General features: G+C 48.0%; 1 protein-coding gene and 1 pseudogene across 1 annotated transcript; both read left to right on the top strand.

Moving 5' to 3' along the window:
• Positions 1 to 16,647: 16,647 nt before the first annotated feature.
• LOC135528343 (aspartate aminotransferase, cytoplasmic-like) lies at positions 16,648 to 26,838 on the top strand. The gene is made up of 7 exons (XM_064957359.1): positions 16,648 to 16,677; positions 17,448 to 17,571; positions 18,479 to 18,591; positions 19,342 to 19,446; positions 24,150 to 24,300; positions 24,607 to 24,772; positions 25,592 to 26,838. Exons 1-7 carry the CDS (start codon positions 16,648 to 16,650, stop codon positions 25,809 to 25,811), a joined length of 909 nt encoding a protein of 302 aa, XP_064813431.1. The 3' UTR covers positions 25,812 to 26,838.
• Positions 26,192 to 27,153, top strand: part of LOC135528348 (metal transporter CNNM1-like) — an 8,494-nt pseudogene continuing 7,532 nt past the window's right edge.

The raw sequence follows: 27,153 nt of genomic DNA on the forward strand, positions 1-27,153 counted from the left end.
TGTGTGCATATATGTGTGTGTGCGTATATGTGTGTGTGTGTGTGTGTGTGTGTGTGTATGTGTGTGTGTGCGTATATGTGTGTGTGTGTGCATGTGTGTGTGTGTGTGTGTGTGTGTAGTGTGTGTGTGTGCGTATATGTGTGTGTGTGTGTGTATATGTGTGTGTATATGTGTGTAGTATGTGTGTGAAGCGTAAGTGTGTGTGTGTAAGTGTGTGTGTGTGAAGGTAGTGTGTGTGTGAAGCGGTAAGTGTGTGTGTGGGAAGCGGTAAGTGTGTGTGTGAAGCGGTAAGTGTGTGTGTGTGAAGCGGTAAGTGTGTGTGTGTGAAGCGGTAAGTGTGTGTGTGAAGCGGTAAGTGTGGTGAAGCGGTAAGTGTGTGGCAAAGAAGTCACCACTGATGCAGAAACATGCTTGTCTTTTCTTCAGAAGCCAAATAAGTGGAGCTACACAGAGTGAAACACTTCACAGAGAGTAAAGAGTAAAGGAGAGAGAGGGGGAGTTAGAGAGGAAGAGTAAAGGAGAGAGAGGGGGAGAAAGAGCGGGAGAGTAATGGAGAGAGAGAGGGGAGATAGAGAGGGAGAGTAAAGGAGAGAGAGGGGGAGTTAGAGAGGAAGAGTAAAGGAGAGAGAGAGGGGGGAGAAAGAGAGGGAGAGTAATGGAGAGAGAGAGGGGGAGATAGAGAGGGAGAGAAAGGAGAGAGAGGGGGTGAAAGAGAGGAAGAGTAAAGGAGAGAGAGGGGGAGAAAGAGAGGGAGAGTAAAGGAGAGAGAGGGGGAGAAAGAGAGGAAGAGTAAAGGAGAGAGAGGGGGAGAAAGAGAGGAAGAAAAAACACATGAGAAATAATACAAATATGAAATATACAATAAAGTAAGTAAGTAAGCGTACTATATATAGGAAATATTGAAAAGGTCCGAAATAATACCATATTTACAATGTGCAGGGATACTAAATGTAGGTATGGTAGGTATAGGGGTAGGGATACTAAAGTGATGTAGGTAGGTATGTATAGGGGATACTAAAGTGATGAAGGTAGGTATGTATAGGGGTATGGGATACTAAAGGGATGTAGGTAGGTATGTATAGGGTAAGGGGATACTAAAGTGATGTAGGTAGGTATGTATAGGGGTAAGGATACTAAAGTGATGTAGGTAGGTATGTATAGGGGTAAGGGGGATACTAAAGGATGTAGGTAGGTATGTATAGGGGTAAGGGGATACTAAAGTGATGTAGGTAGGTATGTATAGGGGGTATGGGGATGTACTTAAAGTGATGTAGGTAGGTATGTATAGGGGGTAAGGGGATACCAAAGGATGTAGGTAGGTATGTAGTAGGGGTAAGGGATACTAAAGTGATGTAGGTGTAGGTATGTATAGGGGTAAGGATACTAAAGTGATGTAGGTAGGTATGTATAGGGGGTAAGGGGATACTAAAGTGATGTAGGTAGGTATGTATAGGGGTAAGGGGATACTAAAGTGATGTAGGTAGGTATGTATAGGGGTAAGGGGATACTAAAGTGATGTAGGTAGGTATGTATAGGGGTAAGGGGACGAGGCATCAGGATATATGATAAACAGAGTAGCAGCAGCTTATATGTGAGTGGATGAAGAGTCAGTATAAATGTATGGGAGTGGGTGTGTAGAGTCAGTATAAATGTATGGGAGTATAAATGTATGTGAGTGGGATGTAGAGTCAGTATAAATGTATGGGAGTGGGTGTGTAGAGTCAGTATAAAATGTATGGGAGTGGATGTGTAGAGTCAGTATAAATGTATGGGAGTGGGTGTGTAGAGTCAGTATAAATGTATGGGAGTGGGTGTGTAGAGTCAGTATAAATGTATGGGAGTGGATGTAGAGTCAGTATAAATGTATGGGAGTGGGTGTGTAGAGTCAGTATAAATGTATGGGAGTGGGTGTGTAGAGTCAGTATAAATGTATGGGAGTGGGTGTGTAGAGTCAGTATAAATGTATGGGAGTGGATGTGTAGAGTCAGTATAAAGTTATTCATTCTAAGAGCCAGTCAAGTCCAAGTTATTCATTCGTAAGAGCCAGTCAAGTCCAAGAATTACTCAAGAGCCAGTCAAGTCCAAGTTATTCATTCTAAGAGCCAGTCAATTCCAAGTTATTCATTCTAAGAGCCAGTCAAGTTGAATTCAGTCACAAGTTTTTTCAAGTCAAGTAAACAAAAATCTATACATGCAATGACTTGTTCAACTACAAGTCTGTGTCTATTTATTGATGCGACCAGACAACCCGTTTCTTTATTTTGTCTACAACACATTTTGATTATGTAATAATGAATTTAAACAACATGTTCCGAATTGCAAGCTTAATAATTAAATTATCAATTTCAAGCAAATTGTACATACCAAAAGACCAGTAGGCCTATTGTTGCTTGATGCCCAGTTGCTGGTGAGCTGCAAAGTAAACCGTTAATATTCTTGGTCACCAAACTATTTTTGGAGCTGCATATTTATTAATGCAAAGACAGGGTTGGGAAACCCTGGATAAAATGACAGCATATCTTGATTTGCTACTTAAGGCTGGCATCTAGTGGTACAAAGAGTAATTGCATATGTTTAATAGCCCGTAATCAAAACATTCAGAACTATGTTTACTCATGCTATTTATCTTGATGTAATTGAATCTATGAATCTATTCATAATCTCCTGTATAGTCACTTGCAGACAGTGTCTAATTTGCCTTCGGGACTTAAAGCCACAATTATGATATTTTCCTAAAATGTCAGATACAATACGTTTGATAAGTACAGTGAAATAAAATATATCAACATATGATGTAAAATTATATCCAGTTGCTTTGATATCACCTATTCAAACAACCTAATCATTTCCATGTGCACAGCCATACAGCTGCACGAGCCCTTGGCCTTTCAGATGCTTGGCTCCCATTGGCTGTCTCGCAGCCCCGGTCAGTATTCCATGCTATCTCATTGGTCATTGGGTTGACGCCCGTTCCAGACATTGGTTCCAGTTTGCCTTGTAGACCTCCGTTCCGCCAGAAAGAATCAGCAATACTTAGCAAGAAAGGGGGCAGGGCGCTCCTCTTGGGTGTAAACTCTGTAGATTTGGAAAACCACAAGTCTGAGTAAAATGGACCCCCCTTTCAATGCAGCACAACGTATAGTGCAATAAATGATATGAGAACACACACAAAACAATTGTTGAACATTTAGGCTTTGCACTGTCTCTTTATTCTGACCCGGAAGTACTTAGTTATTCTTTCCTGCTTCACAGTGGTACTTTGTAGCGCTTTGAAGGTGAAGCTCAACACTCAATCGCCTGTCTCACCGCTGCAGCCTCTACCGGCGAGGTACTGAACAAGAAAACGACCCTCTCCCCTTCTCCTGCTCTGTACCGGGATCCGTTATAATCATGTCTATATTCGCCGAAGTACCTCAAGCCCCCTCCAGTGGCCGTTTTTAAACTGACTGCCGATTTCAGAGAGGACACTCACGCGCAGAAGGTGAATTTGGGAGTCGGAGGTAAGAGAGAGAAGCTCCAACAAGCTATGCTAACTTACGTTTAGAATGTGTAACACAGACGGGTAATCTGCTTGGACCACGGGCACTAGTTTGAGTAGCATGATATTAGAATGCTTGCCATCTAACATGGCTTTGACCTTCCTCGTTAGCATGCAGGCTAACAGACTAGTCGAAGTGTGACAGCAAGTGCAACTAGACTGCCGCACATATCAGCCATAGTTTCCTGCTAATTCAGGGGCATCTAGCTAGTATCTATCATGAAAGCATTTATAAAACGCTGCTCATTCTGGAGTTTGACATTTGGTGGACACTGGAAAGCAATGTGACCTCATGATTGATTCTACGAGAACCCGTGCGGTCCATACAGAACAGATCAGGCAGTCCGCAATAGAAGTGTATTATAAACTGTTAACTTATCACCAGTCGTAGGGTGACACACCTTCCAAAAGGTCTAGGTCTGTGGTCATTCCTAAACATTGGAGATGAGGTCTGAATACCATTGCCATAGAATTAGGAATTGGATCTCTATGACCAGTGGGCTCTGTAGCTGATGGAAAGAATGATTGCCGGATGCAGTACAGAACAGATAGTTATACATGTGTTGGGTTTGGAATAGATCACTCTGCCTTCACTACTAGGTTATATTGTCATCCATTTCATTCATCAGTCTTCCAAATGCCAAGGCTGTAGGGAATGGTGCATGATTGTATCTTCTCAGTCACTGTTTCAACCTGTTCCCAAACCACGCTCTGTTAAATTCACAACGACAGACACAGACAGGTGAACAATGGTTCTGACTAGAGGGAGAACAGCAGGACTTATAAACTATTTTCTACACTGGGACCAATGGTCATTTGATGACAGCAAATTTACGGCAAGAAGCCCAAACAGGTTATGGTTAGAAAAAGGGAGAAGTTAGCTCAACTCCAGCTCAACCTGCTAGGTAAAAAAGGGATGTTAGCTCAACCTGGATGGGGTTAGCTCAACCTGCTAGGAAAAGGGATGGGGCTCAACCTGCTAGAAAAGGGATGGGGTTAGCTCAACCTGCTAGGAAAGGGATGGGGTTAGGGGGAAAGGGATGAGGTTAGCTCAACCTGCTAGGGAAAGGGATGAGGTTAGCTCAACCTGCTAGGGAAAGGGATGGGGTTAGCTCAACCTGCTAGGAAAAGGGGTTATGCTAGGAAAAGGGATTGCTAGGAAAAGGGATGGGGTTACTCAACCTGCTAGGAAAAGGGATGGGGTTAGCTCAACCTGCTAGGAAAAGGGATGGGGTTAGCTCAACCTGCTAGGAAAAGGGATGGGGTTAGCCCAACCTGCTAGGAAAAGGGATGGGGTTAGCTCAACCTGCTAGGGGAAAGGGATGAGGTTGGGGTTAGCTCAGCCTGCTAGGGGAAAAGGGATGGGGTTAGCTCAACCTGCTAGGGAAAGGGATGGGGTTAGCTCAACCTGCTAGGAAAAGGGATGGGGTTAGCTCAACCTGCTAGGAAAAGGGATGGGGTTAGCTCAACCTGCTAGGAAAAGGGATGAGGTTAGCTCAACCTGCTAGGAAAAGGGATGGGGTTAGCTCAACCTGCTAGGAAAAGGGATGGGGTTAGCTCAACCTGCTAGGGAAAGGGATGGGGTTAGCTCAACCTGCTAGGGGAAAGGGATGGGGTTAGCTCAACCTACAGGAAAAGGGATGGGGTTAGCTCAACCTGCTAGGAAAAGGGATGGGTTAGCTCAGGGGATGGGGTTAGCTCAACCTGCTAGGAAAAGAGATGGGGGTTAGCTCAACCTGCTAGGGAAAGGGATGGGGTTAGCTCAACCTGCTAGGGAAAGGGATGGGGTTAGCTCAACCTGGGGAAAGGGATGGGGGTAGCCAACCTGCTCAACCTGCTAGGGAAAGATGGGGTTAGGCCTTAGGGGAAAGGGGATGGGGTTAGCTCAACCTTGCTAGGAAAGGGATGGGGTTAGCTCAACCTGCTAGGGAAAGGGATGGGGTTAGCTCAACCTGCTAGGGAAAGGGATGAGGTTAGCTCAACCTGCTAGGGAAAGGGATGGGGTTAGCTCAACCTGCTAGGGGAAAGGGATGGGGTTAGCTCAACCTGCTAGGGAAAGGGATGGGGTTAGCTCAACCTGCTAGGGAAAGGGATGGGGTTAGCTCAACCTGCTAGGGGAAAGGGATGGGGTTAGCTCAACCTGCTAGGGAAAGGGATGGGGTTAGCTCAACCTGCTAGGGAAAGGGATGGGGTTAGCTCAACCTGCTAGGGAAAGGGATGGGGTTAGCTCAACCTGGGAAAGGGATGGGGTTAGCTCAACCTGCTAGGAAAAGGGATGGGGTTAGCTCAACCTGCTAGGGAAAGGGATGGGGTTAGCTCAACCTGCTAGGAAAAGGGATGGGGTTAGCTCAACCTGCTAGGGAAAGGGATGGGGCTAGCTCCAGCCTGCTAGGGATGGGTTAGCTCAACCTGCTAGGGAAAGGGATGGGGTTAGCTCAACCTGCTAGGGATGGGGTTAGCTCAACCTGCTAGGGAAAGGGATGGGGTTAGCTCAACCTGCTAGGAAAGGGATGGGGTTAGCTCAACCTGCTAGGGAAAGGGATGGGTTAGCCTTAACCTGCTAGGGAAAGGGATGGGGTTAGCTCAACCTGCTAGGGGAAAGGGATGGGGTTAGCTCAACCTGCTAGGGAAAGGGATGGGGTTAGCTCAACCTGCTAGGGGAAAGAGATGGGGTTAGCTCAACCTGCTAGGGAAAAGGGATGGGGTTAGCTCAACCTGCTAGGGAAAAGAGATGGGGTTAGCTCAACCTGCTAGGGAAAGGGATGGGGTTAGCTCAACCTGCTAGGAAAAGGGATGGGGTTAGCTCAACCTGCTAGGGAAAGGGATGGGGTTAGCTCAACCTGCTAGGAAAAGATGGGGTTACTCAACCTGCTAGGGAAAGGGATGGGGTTAGCTCAACCTGCTAGGGAAAGGGATGGGGTTAGCTCAACCTGCTAGGAAAAGGATGGGGGTTAGCTCAACCTGCTAGGGAAAGGGATGGGGTTAGCTCAACCTGCTAGGAAGCGAGGTTAGAACCTGCTAGGGATGGGGTTAGCTCAACCTGCTAGGGAAAGGGATGGGGTTAGCTCAGCCTGCTAGGAAAGGGATGGGGTTAGCTCAACCTGCTAGGGAAAGGGATGGGGTTAGCTCAACCTGCTAGGGAAAGAGATGGGGTTAGCTCAACCTGCTAGGGAAAGGGAGGGTTAGCTCAACCTGCTAGGGAAAGGGATGGGGTTTAGCTCAACCTGCTAGGGAAAGGGATGAGGTTAGCTCAACCTGCTAGGAAAAGGGATGGTTAGCTCAACCTGCTAGGGAAAGGGATGGGGTTAGCTCAGCCTGCTAGGAAAGGGATGGGGTTAGCTCAACCTGCTAGGAAAAGGGATGAGGTTAGCTCAACCTGCTAGGGAAAGGGATGGGGTTAGCTCAACCTGCTAGGGAAAGGAGGTTAGCTCAACCTGCTAGGGGGATGAGGTTAGCTCAACCTGCTAGGGAAAGGGATGGGGTTAGGAAAAGGGATGGGATTCTCAACCTGCTAGGAAAGGGATGAAGCTCAACCTGCTAGGGAAAGGATGGGGGCTCAACCTGCTAGGAAAAGGATGAGGTTAGCTCAACCTGCTAGGGAAAGGGATGGCTAGGGAAAGGGATTAGCTCAACCTGCTAGGGAAAGGGATGAGTTAGCCAACCTGCTAGGGAAAGGGATGGGGTTAGCTCAACCAACCTGCTAGGGAAAGGGATGGGGTTAGCTCAGCCTGCTAGGGAAAGGGATGGGGTTAGCTCAACCTGCTAGGGAAAGGGATGGGGTTAGCTCAACCTGCTAGGGATGGGGTTAGCTCAACCTGCTAGGGGAAAGGGATGGGGTTAGCTCAACCTGCTAGGGAAAGGGATGGGGTTAGCAGCTCAACCTGCTAGGGAAAGGGATGGGGTTAGCTCAACCTGCTAGGGAAAGGGATGGGGTTAGCAGCTCAACCTGCTAGGGAAAGGGATGGGGTTAGCTCAACCTGCTAGGGGGAAAGGGATGGGGTTAGCTCAACCTGCTAGGGAAAGGGATGGGGTTAGCTCAACCTGCTAGGGAAAGGGATGGGGTTAGCTCAACTCAAGCCTGGGGAAAGGGATGGGGTTAGCTCAACCTGCTAGGGGAATGGGGGGTTAGCTCAGGCTAGGGGGAAAGGGATGGGGTTAGCTCAACCTGCTAGGGGAAAGGGATGGGTTAGCTCAACCTGCTAGGGAAAGGGATGGGGTTAGCTCAACCTGCTAGGGGAAAGGGATGGGTTAGCTCAACCTGCTAGGGGAAAGGGATGGGGTTAGCTCAACCTGCTAGGGTGGGGTTAGCTCAACCTGCTAGGGGAAAGGGATGGGGGTTAGCTCTGACCTGCTAGGGGAAAGGGATGGGGTTAGCTCAACCTGCTAGGGAAAGGGATGGGGTTAGCTCAACCTGCTAGGGGAAAGGGATGGGGTTAGCTCAACCTAGGGGGAAAGGGATGGGTTAGCTCAGCCTGCTAGGGGAAAGGGATGGGGTTAGCTCAACCTGCTAGGGGAAAGGGATGGGGTTAGCTCAACCTGCTAGGGGAAAGGGATGGGGTTAGCTCAACCTGCTAGGGGGAAAGGGATGGGAGCCCCAACCTGGGGGAAAGGGATGGGGTTAGCTCAACCTGCTAGGGGAAATGGATGGGGTTAGCTCAACCTGCTAGGGAAATGGATGGGGTTAGCTCAACCTGCTAGGGAAATGGATGGGGTTAGCTCAACCTGCTAGGAAATGGAAGCTCAACTCAGGGAAAGTGACTTCCGGTCATACTCCCACGGTAGTATCTACAGAACCCAGAGCCTCATAACACCACACAGGACTGGGAAAATATCGACTGGTTGTTGTTGGCAGTGAGAGACTGATTCTAGTAGAAACAGGGTGTGTTGAGGAACTGTTATAAAAAACTAGTTGGGCTTGTTTTGTGACCTTGATGAATCAGTGTTTGGTATTAATGAACTACAGGAAGGGGAAAAAAACAAAGAGAAGTAGCTTCTAACCCGCGAGCCTACATGTCTGTAGTTTCCCTTTAGACTAGACCAGGGCCTGGGTGTAGGCCAGCCAGCTAGGCTATGTCTGTAGTTTCCCTTTAGACTAGACCAGGGCCTGGTGTAGGCCAGCCAGCTAGGCTACATGTCTGTAGTTTCCCTTAGACAAGACCATGGCCTGGTGTAGGCCAGCCAGCTAGGCTACATGTCTGTAGTTTCCCTTAGACTAGACCAGGCCTGGTGTAGGCCAGCCAGCTAGGCTACATGTCTGTAGTTTCCTTAGACTAGACAAGGGCCTGGTGTAGGCCAGCCAGCTAGGCTACATGTCTGTAGTTTCCCCTTAGACTAGACCAGGGCCTGGTGTAGGCCAGCCAGCTAGGCTACATGTCTGTAGTTTCCCTAGATCAGACCAGGGCCTGGTGTAGGCCAGCCAGCGAGGCTACATGTCTGTAGTTTCCCCTTAGACTAGACCAGGGCCTGGTGTAGGCCAGCCAGCGAGGCTGCTACATGTCTGTAGTTTCCCTTAGACTAGACCAGGGCCTGGTGTAGGCCAGCCAGCTAGGCTAGCTATTTGTTGTGAACTTTGGTAACGGAATATCCACGGCTGTAATTTGATCCTCAATGGTAGAGCACACTGGCCTGGACAGGAAAGGAGAGACATTGAAAGGCTTTCCTTAGAGAGGGGAATTAAGCTCTTCGGAAGTCACATGCGTGTGCACCACACTTATTCTTCAGGCCAGGGTGACCTCCAGCAGAGCAGGGTGTGACAGCAGACTGCATGAAGTGAACATACTGCTGCACTATGGCAGTGTTGCAGCCTGCTAGTGGTCATTATGAAAGGTTGTTTTGGTATCAACCATTAACATTTTTAAATAGGCTCATTATAACTAGGCTATTGTACTCTGTAATGCTTGTTTGTCTCTCCAGCCTACAGTAAATGACTGCCTGGTGCCTGCTATTGGTCCTGCCCACGCAGGCAGGCTGACAGACATGTACAGTGTGTATTATAAAACATTTTTATTTAACTGGGCAAGTCAGTTAAGAAAAAATTCTTATTCCCAATGACGGCCAAACCCTAACCCGGGTGACGCTGGGCCAATTGTGTGCTGCTCTATGCTACCCCCACCCATGTCCCGTTTTGATACAGCCTGGAATCGAACCAGGGTCTGTAGTGACACCTCTAGCACTGAGATGCAGTGCCTTAGGCCGCTGTGCCACTCTGGAGCCCTGTATACAGATGGTGTACAGATGACTGTCTACCGTGGGTCCTGCCTAGATAGTTAGATACAGTATATAATGTCTCCTCTCTCCTCTACAGATGACTGTCTACCATGAGTCAGCAGTATATAATGTCTCCTCTCCTCTCCTCAGTCTACCGTACAGATGACTGTCTACCATGAGTCCTGCCTAGATAGTTAGATACAGTATATAATGTCTCCTCTCTCTCTCCTCAGCCTACCGTACAGATGACTGTCTACCATGGGTCCTGCCTAGATAGTTAGATACAGTATATAATGTCTCCTCTCTCTCTCCTCAGCCTACTGTACAGATGACTGTCTGCAAGAGATGACTGTCTAGCTGTGGACTGTCCTGGGTCCTGCCTAGATAGTTAGATACAGTATATAATGTCTCCTCTCTCTCTCTCCTCAGCCTACTGTACAGATGACTGTCTACCGTGGGTCCTGCCTAGATAGTTAGATACAGTATATAATGTCTCCTCTCTCAGCCTACGGTACAGATGACTGTCTACCATGGGTCCTGCCTAGATAGTTAGATACAGTATATAATGTCTCCTCTCTCCTCAGTCCTCAGCCTACTGATGACTGTCTACCATGGGTCCTGCCTAGATAGTTAGATACAGTATATAATGTCTCCTCTCTCCTCTCTCAGATGACTCCTCAGCCTCTCTCTCCTCACTACCGTACAGATGACTGTCTACCATGGGTCCTGCCTAGATAGTTAGATACAGTATATAATGTCTCCTCTCTCTCTCCTCAGCCTACTGTACAGATGACTGTCTACCATGGGTCCTGCCTAGATAGTTAGATACAGTATATAATGTCTCCTCTCTCTCTCTCCTCAGCCTACCGTACAGATGACTGTCTACCATGGGTCCTGCCTAGATAGTTAGATACAGTACAGTATATAATGTCTCAGTATATAATGTCTCCTCTCTCTCTCTCTCAGTCTACTGTACAGATGACTGTCTACCGTGGGTCCTGCCTAGATAGTTAGATACAGTATACAATGTCTCCTCTCTCCTCAGCCTACGGTACAGATGACTGTCTACCATGGGTCCTGCCTAGATAGTTAGATACAGTATATAATGTCTCCTCTCTCTCTCTCTCTCCTCAGCCTACCGTACAGATGACTGTCTACCGTGGGTCCTGCCTAGATAGTTAGATACAGTATATAATGTCTCCTCTCTCTCTCTCTCTCCTCAGCCTACTGTACAGATGACTGTCTACCATGGGTCCTGCCTAGATAGTTAGATACAGTATATAATGTCTCCTCTCTCTCTCCTCAGCCTACCGTACAGATGACTGTCTACCGTGGGTCCTGCCTAGATAGTTAGATACAGTATATAATGTCTCTTCTCTCCTCAGCCTACTGTACAGATGACTGTCTACCATGGGTCCTGCCTAGATAGTTAGATACAGTATATAATGTCTCTTCTCTCTCTCTCCTCAGCCTACCGTACAGATGACTGTCTACCGTGGGTCCTGGCTAGATAGTTAGATACAGTATATAATGTCTCCTCTCTCCTCAGCCTACTGTACAGATGACTGTCTACCATGGGTCCTGCCTAGATAGTTAGATACAGTATATAATGTCTCCTCTCTCCTCAGTCTACTGTACAGATGACTGTCTACCGTGGGTCCTGCCTAGATAGATAGATACAGTATATAATGTCTCCTCAGCCTACCGTACAGATGACTGTCTACCGTGGGTCCTGTCTAGATAGTTAGATACAGTATATAATGTCTCCTCTCTCCTCAGTCTACCGTACAGATGACTGTCTACCGTGGGTCCTGCCTAGATAGTTAGATACAGTATATAATGTCTCCTCTCTCTCTCTCTCTCCTCAGCCTACTGTACAGATGACTGTCTACCATGGGTCCTGCCTAGATAGTTAGATACAGTATATAATGTCTCCTCTCTCTCTCTCCTCAGCCTACCGTACAGATGACTGTCTACCGTGGGTCCTGCCTAGATAGTTAGATACAGTATATAATGTCTCCTCTCTCTCTCTCTCCTCAGCCTACCGTACAGATGACTGTCTACCGTGGGTCCTGCCTAGATAGTTAGATACAGTATATAATGTCTCCTCTCTCTCTCTCCTCAGCCTACTGTACAGATGACTGTCTACCATGGGTCCTGCCTAGATAGTTAGATACAGTATATAATGTCTCCTCTCTCTCTCTCTCCTCAGCCTACTGTACAGATGACTGTCTACCATGGGTCCTGCCTAGATAGTTAGATACAGTATATAATGTCTCCTCTCTCTCTCTCCTCAGCCTACCGTACAGATGACTGTCTACCGTGGGTCCTGCCTAGATAGTTAGATACAGTATATAATGTCTCTTCTCTCTCTCTCCTCAGCCTACCGTACAGATGACTGTCTACCGTGGGTCCTGGCTAGATAGTTAGATACAGTATATAATGTCTCCTCTCTCCTCAGCCTACTGTACAGATGACTGTCTACCATGGGTCCTGCCTAGATAGTTAGATACAGTATATAATGTCTCCTCTCTCCTCAGTCTACTGTACAGATGACTGTCTACCGTGGGTCCTGCCTAGATAGTTAGATACAGTATATAATGTCTCCTCTCTCCTCAGCCTACTGTACAGATGACTGTCTACCGTGGGTCCTGCCTAGATAGTTAGATACAGTATATAATGTCTCCTCTCTCTCTCTCCTCAGCCTACTGTACAGATGACTGTCTACCGTGGGTCCTGCCTAGATAGTTAGATACAGTATATAATGTCTCCCTCTCTCTCTCCCTCAGCCTACTGTACAGATGACTGTCTACCATGGGTCCTGCCTAGATAGTTAGATACAGTATATAATGTCTCCTCTCTCTCTCAGCCTACCGTACAGATGACTGTCTACCGTGGGTCCTGCCTAGATAGTTAGATACAGTATATAATGTCTCCTCTCTCTCTCTCCTCTCAGCCTACTGTACAGATGACTGTCTACCATGGGTCCTGCCTAGATAGTTAGATACAGTATATAATGTCTCCTCTCTCCTCAGTCTACCGTACAGATGACTGTCTACCATGGGTCCTGCCTAGATAGTTAGATACAGTATATAATGTCTCTCCTCTCTCTCTCCTCAGCCTACCATACAGATGACTGTCTACCATGGGTCCTGCCTAGATAGTTAGATACAGTATATAATGTCTCCCCTCTCTCTCTCTCCTCAGCCTACCGTACAGATGACTGTCTACCATGGGTCCTGCCTAGATAGATAGATACAGTATATAATGTCTCTCCCTCTCTCTCTCCTCAGCCTACTGTACAGATGACTGTCTACCGTGGGTCCTGCCTAGATAGTTAGATACAGTATATAATGTCTCTCCCTCTCTCTCTCCTCAGCCTACTGTACAGATGACTGTCTACCATGGGTCCTGCCTAGATAGTTAGATACAGTATATAATGTCTCCTCTCTCTCCTCAGCCTACTGTACAGATGACTGTCTACCATGGGTCCTGCCTAGATAGTTAGATACAGTATATAATGTCTCCCCTCTCTCTCTCTCCTCAGCCTACTGTACAGATGACTGCCTACCATGGGTCCTGCCTAGATAGTTAGATACAGTATATAATGTCTCCTCTCTCTCTCTCTCCTCAGCCTACTGTACAGATGACTGTCTACCATGGGTCCTGCCTAGATAGTTAGATACAGTATATAATGTCTCCTCTCTCTCTCTCCTCAGCCTACTGTACAGATGACTGTCTACCGTGGGTCCTGCCTAGATAGTTAGATACAGTATATAATGTCTCCTCTCTCTCTCTCTCTCAGCCTACCGTACAGATGACTGTCTACCGTGGGTCCTGCCTAGATAGTTAGATACAGTATATAATGTCTCCTCTCTCCTCAGTCTACCGTACAGATGACTGTCTACCGTGGGTCCTGCCTAGATAGTTAGATACAGTATATAATGTCTCCTCTCTCTCTCTCTCCTCAGCCTACTGTACAGATGACTGTCTACCGTGGGTCCTGCCTAGATAGTTAGATACAGTATATAATGTCTCCTCTCTCTCTCTCCTCAGCCTACGGTACAGATGACTGTCTACCGTGGGTCCTGCCTAGATAGTTAGATACAGTATATAATGTCTCCTCTCTCTCTCCTCAGCCTACCGTACAGATGACTGTCTACCGTGGGTCCTGGCTAGATAGTTAGATACAGTATATAATGTCTCCTCTCTCTCTCTCTCCTCAGCCTACCGTACAGATGACTGTCTACCGTGGGTCCTGCCTAGATAGTTAGATACAGTATATAATGTCTCCTCTCTCTCTCCTCAGCCTACTGTACAGATGACTGTCTACCATGGGTCCTGCCTAGATAGTTAGATACAGTATATAATGTCTCCTCTCTCTCTCTCTCCTCAGCCTACCGTACAGATGACTGTCTACCATGGGTCCTGCCTAGATAGTTAGATACAGTATATAATGTCTCCTCTCCCTCTCTCTCTCCTCAGCCTACCGTACAGATGACTGTCTACCGTGGGTCCTGCCTAGATAGTTAGATACAGTATATAATGTCTCCTCTCTCCTCAGCCTACTGTACAGATGACTGTCTACCATGGGTCCTGCCTAGATAGTTAGATACAGTATATAATGTCTCTCTCTCTCTCCTCAGTCTACTGTACAGATGACTGTCTACCGTGGGTCCTGCCTAGATAGTTAGATACAGTATATAATGTCTCCTCTCTCTCTCAGCCTACCGTACAGATGACTGTCTACCGTGGGTCCTGCCTAGATAGTTAGATACAGTATATAATGTCTCCTCTCTCCTCAGCCTACTGTACAGATGACTGTCTACCATGGGTCCTGCCTAGATAGTTAGATACAGTATATAATGTATCCTACTCCTCAGTCTACTGTAGATGACTGTCTACCGTGGGTCCTGCCTAGATAGTTAGATACAGTATATAATGTCTCCTCTCTCCTCAGTCTACTGTACAGATGACTGTCTACCATGGGTCCTGCCTAGATAGTTAGATACAGTATATAATGTCTCCCTCTCTCTCTCTCCTCAGCCTACTGTACAGATGACTGTCTACCATGGGTCCTGCCTAGATAGTTAGATATAGTATATAATGTCTCCTCTCTCTCTCTCTCCCTCAGCCTACCGTACAGATGACTGTCTACCGTGGGTCCTGCCTAGATAGTTAGATACAGTATATAATGTCTCCTCTCTCCTCAGTCTACTGTACAGATGACTGTCTACCGTGGGTCCTGCCTAGATAGTTAGATACAGTATATAATGTCTCCTCTCTCCTCAGTCTACTGTACAGATGACTGTCTACCGTGGGTCCTGCCTAGATAGTTAGATACAGTATATAATGTCTCTCTCTCCTCAGCCTACTGTACAGATGACTGTCTACCGTGGGTCCTGCCTAGATAGTTAGATACAGTATATAATGTCTCCCTCTCTCTCTCTCCTCAGCCTACTGTACAGATGACTGTCTACCGTGGGTCCTGCCTAGATAGTTAGATACAGTATATAATGTCTCCTCTCTCTCTCTCCTCAGCCTACTGTACAGATGACTGTCTACCATGGGTCCTGCCTAGATAGTTAGATACAGTATATAATGTCTCCTCTCTCCTCAGCCTACTGTACAGATGACTGTCTACCATGAGTCCTGCCTAGATAGTTAGATACAGTATATAATGTCTCCTCTCTCTCTCTCTCTCTCCTCAGCCTACCGTACAGATGACTGTCTACCGTGGGTCCTGCCTAGATAGTTAGATACAGTATATAATGTCTCCCCTCTCTCTCTACCGTACAGATCTGTCTCAGCCTACCATACAGATGACTGTCTACCGTGGGTCCTGCCTAGATAGTTAGATACAGTATATAATGTATCTGTCCCGTGGGTCTCCTAGATAGTTAGATACTCTCTCTCTCTCTCCTCTCCTCAGCCTACCATACAGATGACTGTCTACCGTGGGTCCTGTCTAGATAGTTAGATACAGTATATAATGTCTCCTCTCTCCTCAGCCTACCATACAGATGACTGTCTACCGTGGGTCCTGCCTAGATAGTTAGATACAGTATATAATGTCTCCTCTCTCAGCCTACTGTACAGATGACTGTCTACCGTGGGTCCTGCCTAGATAGTTAGATACAGTATATAATGTCTCCTCTCTCTCTCTCCTCAGTCTCCTCAGCCTACCGTGGGTCAGATGACTGTCTACCGTGGGTCCTGCCTAGATAGTTAGATACAGTATATAATGTCTCCCTCTCTCCTCAGCCTACTGTACAGATGACTGTCTACCGTGGGTCCTGCCTAGATAGTTAGATACAGTATATAATGTCTCCTCTCTCTCTCTCCTCAGCCTACCGTACAGATGACTGTCTACCGTGGGTCCTGCCTAGATAGTTAGATAGTATATAATGTCTCCTCTCTCCTCAGCCTACTGTACAGATGACTGTCTACCATGGGTCCTGCCTAGATAGTTAGATGCAGTATATAATGTCTCCTCTCTCCTCAGCCTACCGTACAGATGACTGTCTACCGTGGGTCCTGCCTAGATAGTTAGATACAGTATATAGCCTACCGTGATGACTGTCTACCGTGGTCCTGCTCTCCCTCTCTCCTCAGTCTACTGTACAGATGACTGTCTACCATGTCCTGCCTAGATAGTTAGATGCAGTATATAATGTCTCCTCTCCTCAGCCTACCGTACAGATGACTCTCCGTCTCTCTATATAATGTCTCCTCTCAGCCTACCTACCGTACAGATGACTGTCTACCGTGGGTCCTGCCCGTTAGTGAAGAAGGTAGAGCAGATGAGAGATAGTGGAGGACAACAGTCTGAACCACGAGCATCTTCCCATCCTGGGTCTCCCTGAGCTCCGCCTCTGCTGCCTCCAAGGTGGCCCTGGGCGATGACAGCCCCGCCATCAAGGACGGGGAGGGTAGGTAGGAGGGAGGGACACATGTATATACATAGACACCAGAGTTGGGCAGAATTGAATTGAGAATGCCTCATAAATTCCCATAGAATTATTGAATTGAAGTTGTTAGAGAATACAGAATTACAATTTTTACTTCAAGGAAATAGAATTGAGTGAAATTCTATTAATTTCAAATGGCTCTTCTATTCTACATTAGGTCTAGTCTGTACAAGTATACATCTTGTGCCTGAAACATCAAACATGTCGTTATATACATGCATATAAAACAATCCATTTTCAGGACAAAATCTGAAATGTATGATCAAAGAAAAAACTTTGAATATTCACATACAGGTTATCATATTTTATCACTTTTACATTTCAAGTTAAATATGGGGAAATACTACATTTCCCAGCATTGGTTCAACCTCAAGTTGACCCCTGAGGCCTTCAAAAAGAAGCCAAAGAAATGAAATGGTTGGTGTAAATATAATGGTCTCTTCTAAGCACTAAGGTTGAGAGTTGATGAACATTGTTTCCAGGAAAAAAAGGATGTAGTATTTGGTGTCTGGAAGTGTGACCTGTCAGTATAACTCATTCCATGACTCAGCCGAATCTCTTGAATTGCACTGAATTAAATTCTACTTCCTGGAACTCAAATTCTACATCGTGGGGTGTGGAAGTCAACATAAACACACATCCTGGGGGATGAGTAGTAGGACTGGGAAACACACACACACAGTCTTCTGCCTTGCCCTGCCCAAATGTTGACGTTTTCTCTCTCTTTCCAGGTGGGAGCGGTCCAGGCGTTGGGAGGTACCGGTGCGTTGAGGATCGGGGCGGAGTTTCTGAGGCGCTGGTACAACGGCACCAACAACACGGCCACGCCCATCTACGCCTCCGCGCCAACCTGGGGTCAGTGGGCAGAGCTTCAACCAACTCATTTACATGGAATTGATTTAGCCAGGGAGTCCTGGGTTCCATAGAACAAATAAGGACTGTTTTAGACAACAAGAAAACCGTAGAGCCAATAAGGACTGTTTAGACAACAAGAAAACCGTAGAGCCAATAAGGACTGTTTAGACAACAAGAAAACCGTAGAGCCAATAAGGACTGTTTAGACAACAAGAAAACCGTAGAGCCAATAAGGACTGTTTAGACAACAAGAAAACCGTAGAGCCAATAAGGACTGTTTAGACAAAAGAAAACAAGAATAAGGACTGTTTAGACAACAAGAAAACCGTAGAGCCAATAAGGACTGTTTAGACAACAAGAAAACCGTAGAGCCAATAAGGACTGTTTAGACAACAAGAAAACCGTAGAGCCAATAAGGACTGTTTAGACAACAAGAAAACCGTAGAGCCAATAAGGACTGTTTAGACAACAAGAAAACCGTAGAGCCAATAAGGACTGTTTAGACAACAAGAAAACCGTAGAGCCAATAAGGACTGTTTAGACAACAAGAAAACCGTAGAGCCAATAAGGACTGTTTAGACAACAAGAAAACCGTAGAGCCAATAAGGACTGTTTAGACAACAAGAAAACCGTAGAGCCAATAAGGACTGTTTAGACAACAAGAAAACCGTAGAGCCAGTAAGGACTGTTTAGACCACAAGAGAACCGTAGAGCCAATAAGGACTGTTTAGACAACTGAGACACAGCAGCAGACACATAGAGCCCAATCAACATATTCTACTTCTATTGAGTCATCAACCCCTTAAGAGCACAAACATACTGAACAAATACCCTCCACCACCTCACCTTCTTCTTCTTTATCTATCTTCTCCTTCTTGTTTCTCCTTCTGCTTCTCTCTCCCTATAGAGAACCACAATGCAGTGTTTTCTGATGCTGGGTTTAAAGATATCCGCCCCTACCACTACTGGGACGGAGAAAAGAAAGGCCTGGACGTGACCGGTATAATGGATGACCTGGAGGTGAGAGGGGGATGGTTGGAGGGAGGGGTAGGGATGGAGGGTTGGGTATGGTTAGAGGGGTAGGGTTGGAGGGTTGGGTATGGTTGGAGGGGTAGGGTTGGGGGTAGGGTTGGAGGGTTGGGTAGGGATGGAGGATAGGGATGGATGGAGGGTTGGATAGGGATGGATGGAGGGTTGGGTAGGGATGGATGGATGGAGGGAGGGAGGGAGGACTTAGAGCGACATCTTGCACAATTTAGTCTACAGCAAGCTATGGATGATCATCTTGCGTTTAATATTTCAGCTAGGTTTTCAGTTGTGTATCAAAACAACCAGTAATCTGAACAACCGATAACACCCTGCAAACTGTTTGGTTTTCAGTTGTGTATCAAAACAACCAGTAATCTGAACAATCGATAACACCCTGCAAACTGTTTGGTTTTCAGTTGTGTATCAAAACAACCAGTAATCTGAACAATCGATAACACCCTGCAAACTGTTTGGTTTTCAGTTGTGTATCAAAACAACCAGTAATCTGAACAACTGATAACACCCTGCAAACTGTTTGGTTTTCAGTTGTGTATCAAAACAACCAGTAATCTGAACAACTGATAACACCCTGCAAACTGTTTCGCCGTCAGCCCCGTTTCACGCTAACATTTGACTACTCCAAATCATTTTCATGAGATTACTTGAACGCAGACATTCTTTCAGATGCACATCCCTAATCCTGTCCTTGATAATTGATGTGGGTGTGTGTTATTTTGTCAGAACGCTCCAGAACATTCTATCTTTGTGCTCCATGCCTGTGCCCACAACCCCACGGGGACAGACCCCACACCTGACGAATGGAAGACGATCTCTGAGGTCATGAAGGTGAGACAGGGGCGACAGCAGGAGTGTATTCACTAGGAACCAAACGGAACCAAACGGGTAGGGACCTACCGGAGTCTGTTCAATAGAAACTCTAGTTTTCATTGCAAAACGTCTTTCATTTGTATGAAATAGTTTCTGTTCTGTGACGACAGTCTGAGACTAATGAATAATCCCCAGGACAACAGACATCTCATAGTCCCAACCATTATCCATCAGGCTCATTTATATTTTGGGGTAACGTTTTGTTTTTCCTTTCTTCCCTCTCAATTCTCTCTTTCCCTTCTCCTCCCTCCTCTCTCTCTGTGTCCCTTCTCCTCCCTCCTCTCTCTCTGTGTCCCTTCTCCTCCCTCCTCTCTCTCTGTGTCCCTTCTCCTCCCTCCTCTCTCTCTGTGTCCCTTCTCCTCCCTCCTCTCTCTGTGTTTCTTCTCCTCCCTCCTCTCTCTGTGTTTCTTCTCCTCCCTCCTCTCTCTCTGTGTTTCTTCTCCTCCCTCCTCTCTCTCTGTGCTCCTTCTCCTCCCTCCTCTCTCTCTGTGCTCCTTCTCCTCCCTCCTCTCTCTCTGTGTCCCTTCTCCTCCCTCCTCTCTCTCTGTGTCCCTTCTCCTCCCTCCTCTCTCTCTGTGTCCCTTCTCCTCCCTCCTCTCTCTGTGTTTCTTCTCCTCCCTCCTCTCTGTGTTTCTTCTCCTCCCTCCTCTCTCTGTGTTTCTTCTCCTCCCTCCTCTCTCTGTGTTTCTTCTCCTCCCTCCTCTCTCTCTGTGTTTCTTCTCCTCCCTCCTCTCTCTCTGTGCTCCTTCTCCTCCCTCCTCTCTCTCTGTGCTCCTTCTCCTCCCTCCTCTCTCGCTGTGCTCCTTCTCCTCCCTCCTCTCTCTCTGTGTTCCTTCTCCTCCCTCCTCTCTCTCTGTGTTCCTTCTCCTCCCTCCTCCTCTCTCTGTGTTCCTTCTCCTCCCTCCCTCTCTCTCTGTGTTCCTTCTCCTCCCTCCTCTCTCTCTGTGTTCCTTCTCCTCCCTCCTCTCTCGCTGTGTTCCTTCTCCTCCCTCCTCTCTCTCTGTGTTTCTTCTCCTCCCTCCTCTCTCTCTGTGTTCCTTCTCCTCCCTCCTCTCTCTCTGTGTTCCTTCTCCTCCCTCCTCTCTCTCTGTGTGTTCCTTCTCCTCCCTCCTCTCTCTCTGTGTCCCTTCTCCTCCCTCCTCTCTCTCTGTGTTCCTTCTCCTCCCTCCTCTCTCTCTGTGTTCCTTCTCCTCCCTCCTCTCTCTCTGTGTTCCTTCTCCTCCCTCCTCTCTCTCTGTGTTCCTTCTCCTCCCTCCTCTCTCTCTGTGTTCCTTCTCCTCCCTCCTCTCTCTCTCTGTGTTTCTTCTCCTCCCTCCTCTCTCTCCCTCCCTCCTCTCTCTCTCTGTGTTCCTTCTCCTCCCTCCTCTCTCTCTGTGTTCCTTCTCCTCCCTCCTCTCTCTCTGTGTTCCTTCTCCTCTCTCTCTCTGTGTGTTTCTTCTCCTCCCTCCTCTCTCTCTCTGTGTTTCTTCTCCTCCCCCCTCTCTCTCTGTGTGTCCCTTCTCCTCCCTCCTCTCTCTCTGTATTTCCTTCTCCCCCTCCCTCCTCTCTTCTCTGTGTTCCTTCTCCTCCCTCCTCTCTCTCTCTGTTTTTCTCCTCCTCCTCCTCTCTGTGTGTTTCTTCTCCTCCCCCTCTCTCTCTGTGTTCCTTCTCCTCCCTCCTCTCTCTCTGTGTTCCTTCTCCTCCCTTCTCCTCTCTCTCTCTCATGTTCCTTCTCCTCCCTCCTCTCTCTCTGTGTTCCTTCTCCTCCCTCCTCTCTCTCTGTGTTTCTTCTCCCCTCCCTCCTCTCTCTCTGTGTTCCTTCTCCTCCCTCCTCTCTCTCTGTGTTCCTTCTCCTCCCTCCTCTCTCTCTGTGTGTTTCTTCTCCTCCCTCCTCTCTCTGTGTGTTCCTTCCCCCCCTCCTCTCTCTCTGTGTTCCTTCTCCTCCCTCCTCTCTCTGTGTTCCTTCTCCCTCCCTCCTCTCTCTCTGTGTTCCTTCTCCTCCCTCCTCTCTCTCTGTGTTTTCTTCTCCTCCCTCCTCTCTCTCTGTGTTCCTTCTCCCTCCCTCCTCTCTCTCTGTGTCCCTTCTCCTCCCTCCTCTCTCTCTGTGTTTTCTTCTCCTCCCTCCTCTCTCCCTGTGTTCCTTCTCCTCCCTCCTCTCTCTCTGTGTTCCTTCTCCTCCCTCCCACTCTCTCTCTCCTCCCTCCCTCTCTCTCTCTGTTTCCTTCTCCTCCCTCCTCTCTCTCTGTGTTCCTTCTCCTCCCTCCCTCCTCTCTCTCTGTGTTTCTTCTCCTCCCTCCTCTCTCTCTGTGTCCCTTCTCCTCCCTCCTCTCTCTCTGTCCCTTCTCCTCCCTCCTCTCTCTCTGTGTTCCTTCTCCTCCCTCCTCTCTCTCTGTGTTTCTTCTCCTCCCTCCTCTCTCTCTGTGTGTTCCTTCTCCTCCCCCTCTCTCTGTGTTCCTTCTCCTCCCTCCTCTCTCTCTGTGTTCCTTCTCCCTTCCTTCTCTCTGTGTTCCTTCTCCTCCCTCCTCTCTCTCTGTGTTCCTTCTCCTCCCTCCCTCTCTCTCTGTGTTCCTTCTCCTCCCTCCTCTCTCTCTGTTCCTTCTCCTCCCTCCTCTCTCTCTGTGTTCCTTCTCCTCCCTCCTCCTCTCTCTCTGTGTTTTCCTTCTCCCCCTCTCTCTCTGTGTTCCTCCTCTCCTCTGTGTTCCTCCTCACTCTCTCTCTGTTCCTTCTCCCTCCCTCCTCTGTGTTCCTTCTCCTCTCTCTGTGTGTTCCTTCTCCTCCCTCCTCTCTCTCTGTGTTCCTTTCCTCCTCCTCTCTCTCTGTGTTCCCTTCTCCTCCCTCCTCTCTCTCTGTGTGTTCCTTCTCCTCCCTCCTCTCTCTCTGTGTGTTCCTTCTCCTCCCTCCTCTCTCTCTGTGTGTTCCTTCTCCTCCCTCTCTCTCTCTGTGTGTTCCTTCTCCTCCCTCCTCTCTCTCTGTGTTTCTTCTCCTCCCTCCTCTCTCTCTGTTGTTTCTTCTCCTCCCCCCTCTCTCTCTCTGTTTCCTTCTCCTCCCTCTCTCTCATCTGTGTTCCTTCTCCTCCCCTCCTCTCTCTCTGTGTTCCTTCTCCTCCTCTCTCTCTGTGTTCCTTCTCTCCCTCCTCTCTCTCTGTGTTCCTTCTCCTCCCTCTCTCTCTCTCTGTGTTCCTTCTCCTCCCTCCCTCTCTCTCTGTGTTCCTGTTCCCTCCTCTCTCTCTGTGTTCCTCCTCTCCCTCTCTGTGTGTTCCTTCTCCTCCCTCCCTCCTCTCTCTGTGTTCCTTCTCCTTTCTCTCTCTGTGTTCCTTCTCCTCTCTCTCTGTGTTCCTTCTCCCTCTCTCTCTGTGTTCCTTCTCCTCCCTCCTCTCTCTCTGTGTTCCTTCTCCTCTCCTCTCTGTGTGTTCCTTCTCCTCCCTCCTCTCTCTCTGTGTTCCTTCTCCCTCCTCTCTGTGTTCCTTCTCCTCCTCCTCTCTCTCTGTGTTTCCTTCTCCTCCCTCCCTCTCTCTCTGTGTTCCTTCTCCTCCTCCTCTCTCTCTCTCTCTGTGTTCCTTCTCCTCCTCCTCTCTCTCTCTGTGTTCCTTCTCCTCACTCCTCTCTCTCTGTGTTCCTTCTCCTCACTCCCTCTCTCTCTGTTCCTTCTCCTCTCTCTCTGTGTTCCTTCTCCTCTCTCTCTGTGTTCCTTCTCCTCTCTCTCTGTGTGTTCCTTCTCCTCCCTCCCTCTCTCTCTGTGTTCCTTCTCCTCCTCTCTCTCTGTGTTCCTTCTCCTCCCTCCTCTCTCTCTGTGTGTTCCTTCTCCTCCCTCCTCTCTCTCTGTGTGTTCCTTCTCCTCCCTCCTCTCTCTCTGTGTGTTCCTTCTCCTCCCTCCTCTCTCTCTGTGTGTTCCTTCTCCTCCCTCCTCTCTCTCTGTGTTTCTTCTCCTCCCTCCTCTCTCTCTGTGTGTTTCTTCTCCTCCCCCTCTCTCTCTGTGTTCCTTCTCCTCCCTCCTCTCTCTCTGTGTTCCTTCTCCTCCCTCCTCTCTCTCTGTGTTCCTTCTCCTCCCTCCTCTCTCTCTGTGTTCCTTCTCCTCCCTCCTCTCTCTCTGTGTTCCTTCTCCTCCCTCCTCTCTCTCTGTGTTCCTTCTCCTCCCTCCTCTCTCTCTGTGTTCCTTCTCCTCCCTCCTCTCTCTCTGTGTTCCTTCTCCTCACTCCTCTCTCTCTGTGTTCCTTCTCCTCACTCCTCTCTCTCTGTGTTCCTTCTCCTCTCTCTCTGTGTTCCTTCTCCTCTCTCTCTGTGTTCCTTCTCCTCTCTCTCTGTGTTCCTTCTCCTCCCTCCTCTCTCTCTGTGTTCCTTCTCCTCTCTCTCTGTGTGTTCCTTCTCCTCCCTCCTCTCTCTCTGTGTTCCTTCTCCTCCTCTCTCTCTGTGTTCCTTCTCCTCCCTCCTCTCTCTCTGTGTGTTCCTTCTCCTCCCTCCTCTCTCTCTGTGTGTTCCTTCTCCTCCCTCCTCTCTCTCTGTGTGTTCCTTCTCCTCCCTCCTCTCTCTCTGTGTGTTCCTTCTCCTCCCTCCTCTCTCTCTGTGTGTTCCTTCTCCTCCCTCCTCTCTCTCTGTGTTCCTTCTCCTCCCTCCTCTCTCTCTGTGTGTTCCTTCTCCTCCCTCCTCTCTCTCTCTGTGTCCCTTCTCCTCCCTCCTCTTCTCCAGAGGAGGAAGCTGTTTGTGTTCTTTGACTCAGCCTACCAGGGTTTTGCATCAGGCAGTCTGGATAAAGATGCCTGGGCCATCCGCTACTTTGTCTCTGAAGGATTTGAGCTGCTCTGTGCCCAGTCCTTCTCCAAGAACTTTGGCCTCTACAGTGAGTTTATAGACAGACACGTGCATCGTGGTCCTCTGTGTCTCCGGTGGTAGAGCATGGTGCTTGTAACGCCAGGATAGTGGGTTCAATTCCCGGGACCACCCATACGTAAAGTGGATAAAAATGTCTGTTAAATGGCATATATTATACTTAAACATGAACACCAACATGTAACACACACAGTCTGCTGCTGTGTTCCAATGGCCACAGTTTTTGCTTACATTTTTCATCTCTGTCTCACAAACGCTCAGCCAGTCAAACACCCTCTCTGACGCTAATCCTCCATTTTGTTCCTTCCTCCTCCAGATGAGCGTGTTGGTAACCTGACGGTAGTGGCCCAGGATAAAGACAACCTGGCCCGTGTTCTGTCCCAGATGGAGAAGATCGTCAGGACCACCTGGTCCAACCCTCCCTCCCAGGGGGCGCGCATCGTAGCCATTACACTCAACAACCCCGATCTGTTCATAGAATGGTACGGTCAAAAATATAACCCTTTATACTCAACAACCCAATTCTCTTCACAGAATGGTACAGTCCAACAACACTCCTAAGTTAAACCCGAGGAGTTCACAGAATGGTACAGTCCAACAACACTCCCTTCTAAGTTAACCCTGAGAGGTTCACTGAATGGTACAGTCCAGGTTTTGGCAGCTGCTCCATTGTTAGACTTTAATAACTGTGCTTCCTTATTGGGGATTGTTGGTCTTTAATAACTGCTTCCTTATTGGGGATTGTTGGTCTTTAATAACTGTGCTTCCTTATTGGTGATTGTTGGTCTTTAATAACTGTGCTTCCTTATTGGGGATTGTTGGTCTTTAATAACTGTGCTTCCTTATTGGGGATTGTTGGTCTTTAATAACTGTGCTTCCTTATTGGGGATTGTTGGTCTTTAATAACTGTGCTTCCTTATTGGGGATTGTTGGTCTTTAATAACTGTGCTTCCTTATTGGGGATTGTTGGACTTTAATAACTGTGCTTCCTTATTGGGGATTGTTGGTCTTTAATAACTGTGCTTCCTTATTGGGGATTGTTGGACTTTAATAACTGTGCTTCCTTATTGGGGATTGTTGGACTTTAATAACTGTGCTTCCTTATTGGGGATTGTTGTAAGCCACGTTCTGTTGGTGGCAGATTTTCTAAGACTGCCGTTCTCATTCAGATCAGTGATATAGAGTGTTGAAGCTGTCCCACTACCCGTGGCTGTAGGAAGGGTAACGTCCTGTTGATGAGACCAGCTGAAGGCTGAACGAACCAACTCTCTCTCTCTCTCTTCTCCCTCCTCCCCCTGTAGGAAGGGTAATGTAAAGACCATGGCTGACCGTGTATTGTTGATGAGAGACCAGTTGAAGGCTAAGCTCATTGCTCTGGGGACACCCGGCACCTGGGACCACATCACTCAGCAGATCGGCATGTTCAGCTTCACCGGACTGAACCGTAAGAGTTTCCCAAACACACAGACATGTACCCAGGCACCTCCTAGCAGACCGGCATGTTCAGCTTCACCGGACTGAACCGTAAGAGTTTCCCAAACACACAGACATGTACCCAGGCACCTCCTAGCAGACCGGCATGTTGAAGCTTCACCGGACTGAACCGTAAGAGTTTCCCAAACACACAGACATGTACCCAGGCACCTCCTAGCAGACCGGCATGTTGAAGCTTCACCGGACTGAACCGTAAGAGTTTCCCAAACACACAGACATGTACCCAGGCACCTCCTAGCAGACCGGCATGTTCAGCTTCACCGGACTGAACCGTAAGAGTTTCCCAAACACACAGACATGTACCCAGGCACCTCCTAGCAGACCGGCATGTTCAGCTTCACCGGACTGAACCGTAAGAGTTTCCCAAACACACAGACATGTACCCAGGCACCTCCTAGCAGACCGGCATGTTCAGCTTCACCGGACTGAACCGTAAGAGTTTCCCAAACACACAGACATGTACCCAGGCACCTCCTAGCAGACCGGCATGTTCAGCTTCACCGGACTGAACCGTAAGAGTTTCCCAAACACACAGACATGTACCCAGGCACCTCCTAGCAGACCGGCATGTTGAAGCTTCACCGGACTGAACCGTAAGAGTTTCCCAAACACACAGACATGTACCCAGGCACCTCCGAGCAGACCGGTCATAATCTGTGCACCTGTAATCACACTTATGACCAGGCGTTTTTGTTGTTGCTAAAATATGAAATGATGCCCGGGGCAGTATGAGACTGGCGCTTGTCGGAGACGACTGAGTTCTTAATGGAATTGTCCCATTAAGTTACAGAAACATCCACGCTCAACTACGCTGATCCTCACGCGCTGATTCTCACGCGCTGATCCTCACGCGCTGATACAATTCTACAACTTAGATATTTTTCCTCTTTCTCTCCCTCCCTACAGTCTACAGCTAAGCAGATTGATTACATGATCAACATAGACAGTTGACTGGTATTTTAATAACATTCTCTCTCTTTCTCCCTCTCCTTCTCCCTCTCCTTCTCCCTCCTTTCTTCCTCTCCTTCCTCCCTCTCTTTTTCTCTCTTTTTCCCTCTCCTTCCGCCCTCTTTCTCCCTCTTTCTCCCTCTCTTTCTCCCTCTCTTTCCTTCCGCCCTCTTTCTCCCTCTCTTCCTCCCTCTTTCTCTCTTTCTCTCCTCCCTCTCTTTTTCTCTCTTTCTCCCTCTCTTTCCTTCCGCCCTCTTTCTCCCTCTCTTCCTCCCTCTCTTTCTCTCTTTCTTTCTTTCTTTCTCTCTCTTTCTCTCCTCCCTCTCTTTCTCTTTTTCTCTCTTTCTCCCTCTCCTTCCGCCCTCTTTCTCCCTCTCCTTCCGCCCCTCCTTCTCTTTCTCCCTCTCTTTTTCTCTCTTTT

The sequence above is a fragment of the Oncorhynchus masou genome, chromosome 5 (genome assembly GCF_036934945.1).
Source record: "Oncorhynchus masou masou isolate Uvic2021 chromosome 5, UVic_Omas_1.1, whole genome shotgun sequence".
Classification (NCBI taxonomy): Eukaryota; Metazoa; Chordata; class Actinopteri; order Salmoniformes; family Salmonidae; genus Oncorhynchus; species Oncorhynchus masou.

Excerpts from the sequence above, each read along its gene's own strand:
- LOC135528343 (XM_064957359.1), top strand. The coding sequence starts at position 16,648 with ATGACAGCCCCGCCATCAAGGACGGGGAGG. Across the intron at positions 19,447-24,149 it reads CGATCTCTGAGGTCATGAAG|AGGAGGAAGCTGTTTGTGTT; the intron begins GTGAGACAGGGG and ends CCTCTTCTCCAG. Across the intron at positions 24,301-24,606 it reads CAAGAACTTTGGCCTCTACA|ATGAGCGTGTTGGTAACCTG; the intron begins GTGAGTTTATAG and ends TTCCTCCTCCAG.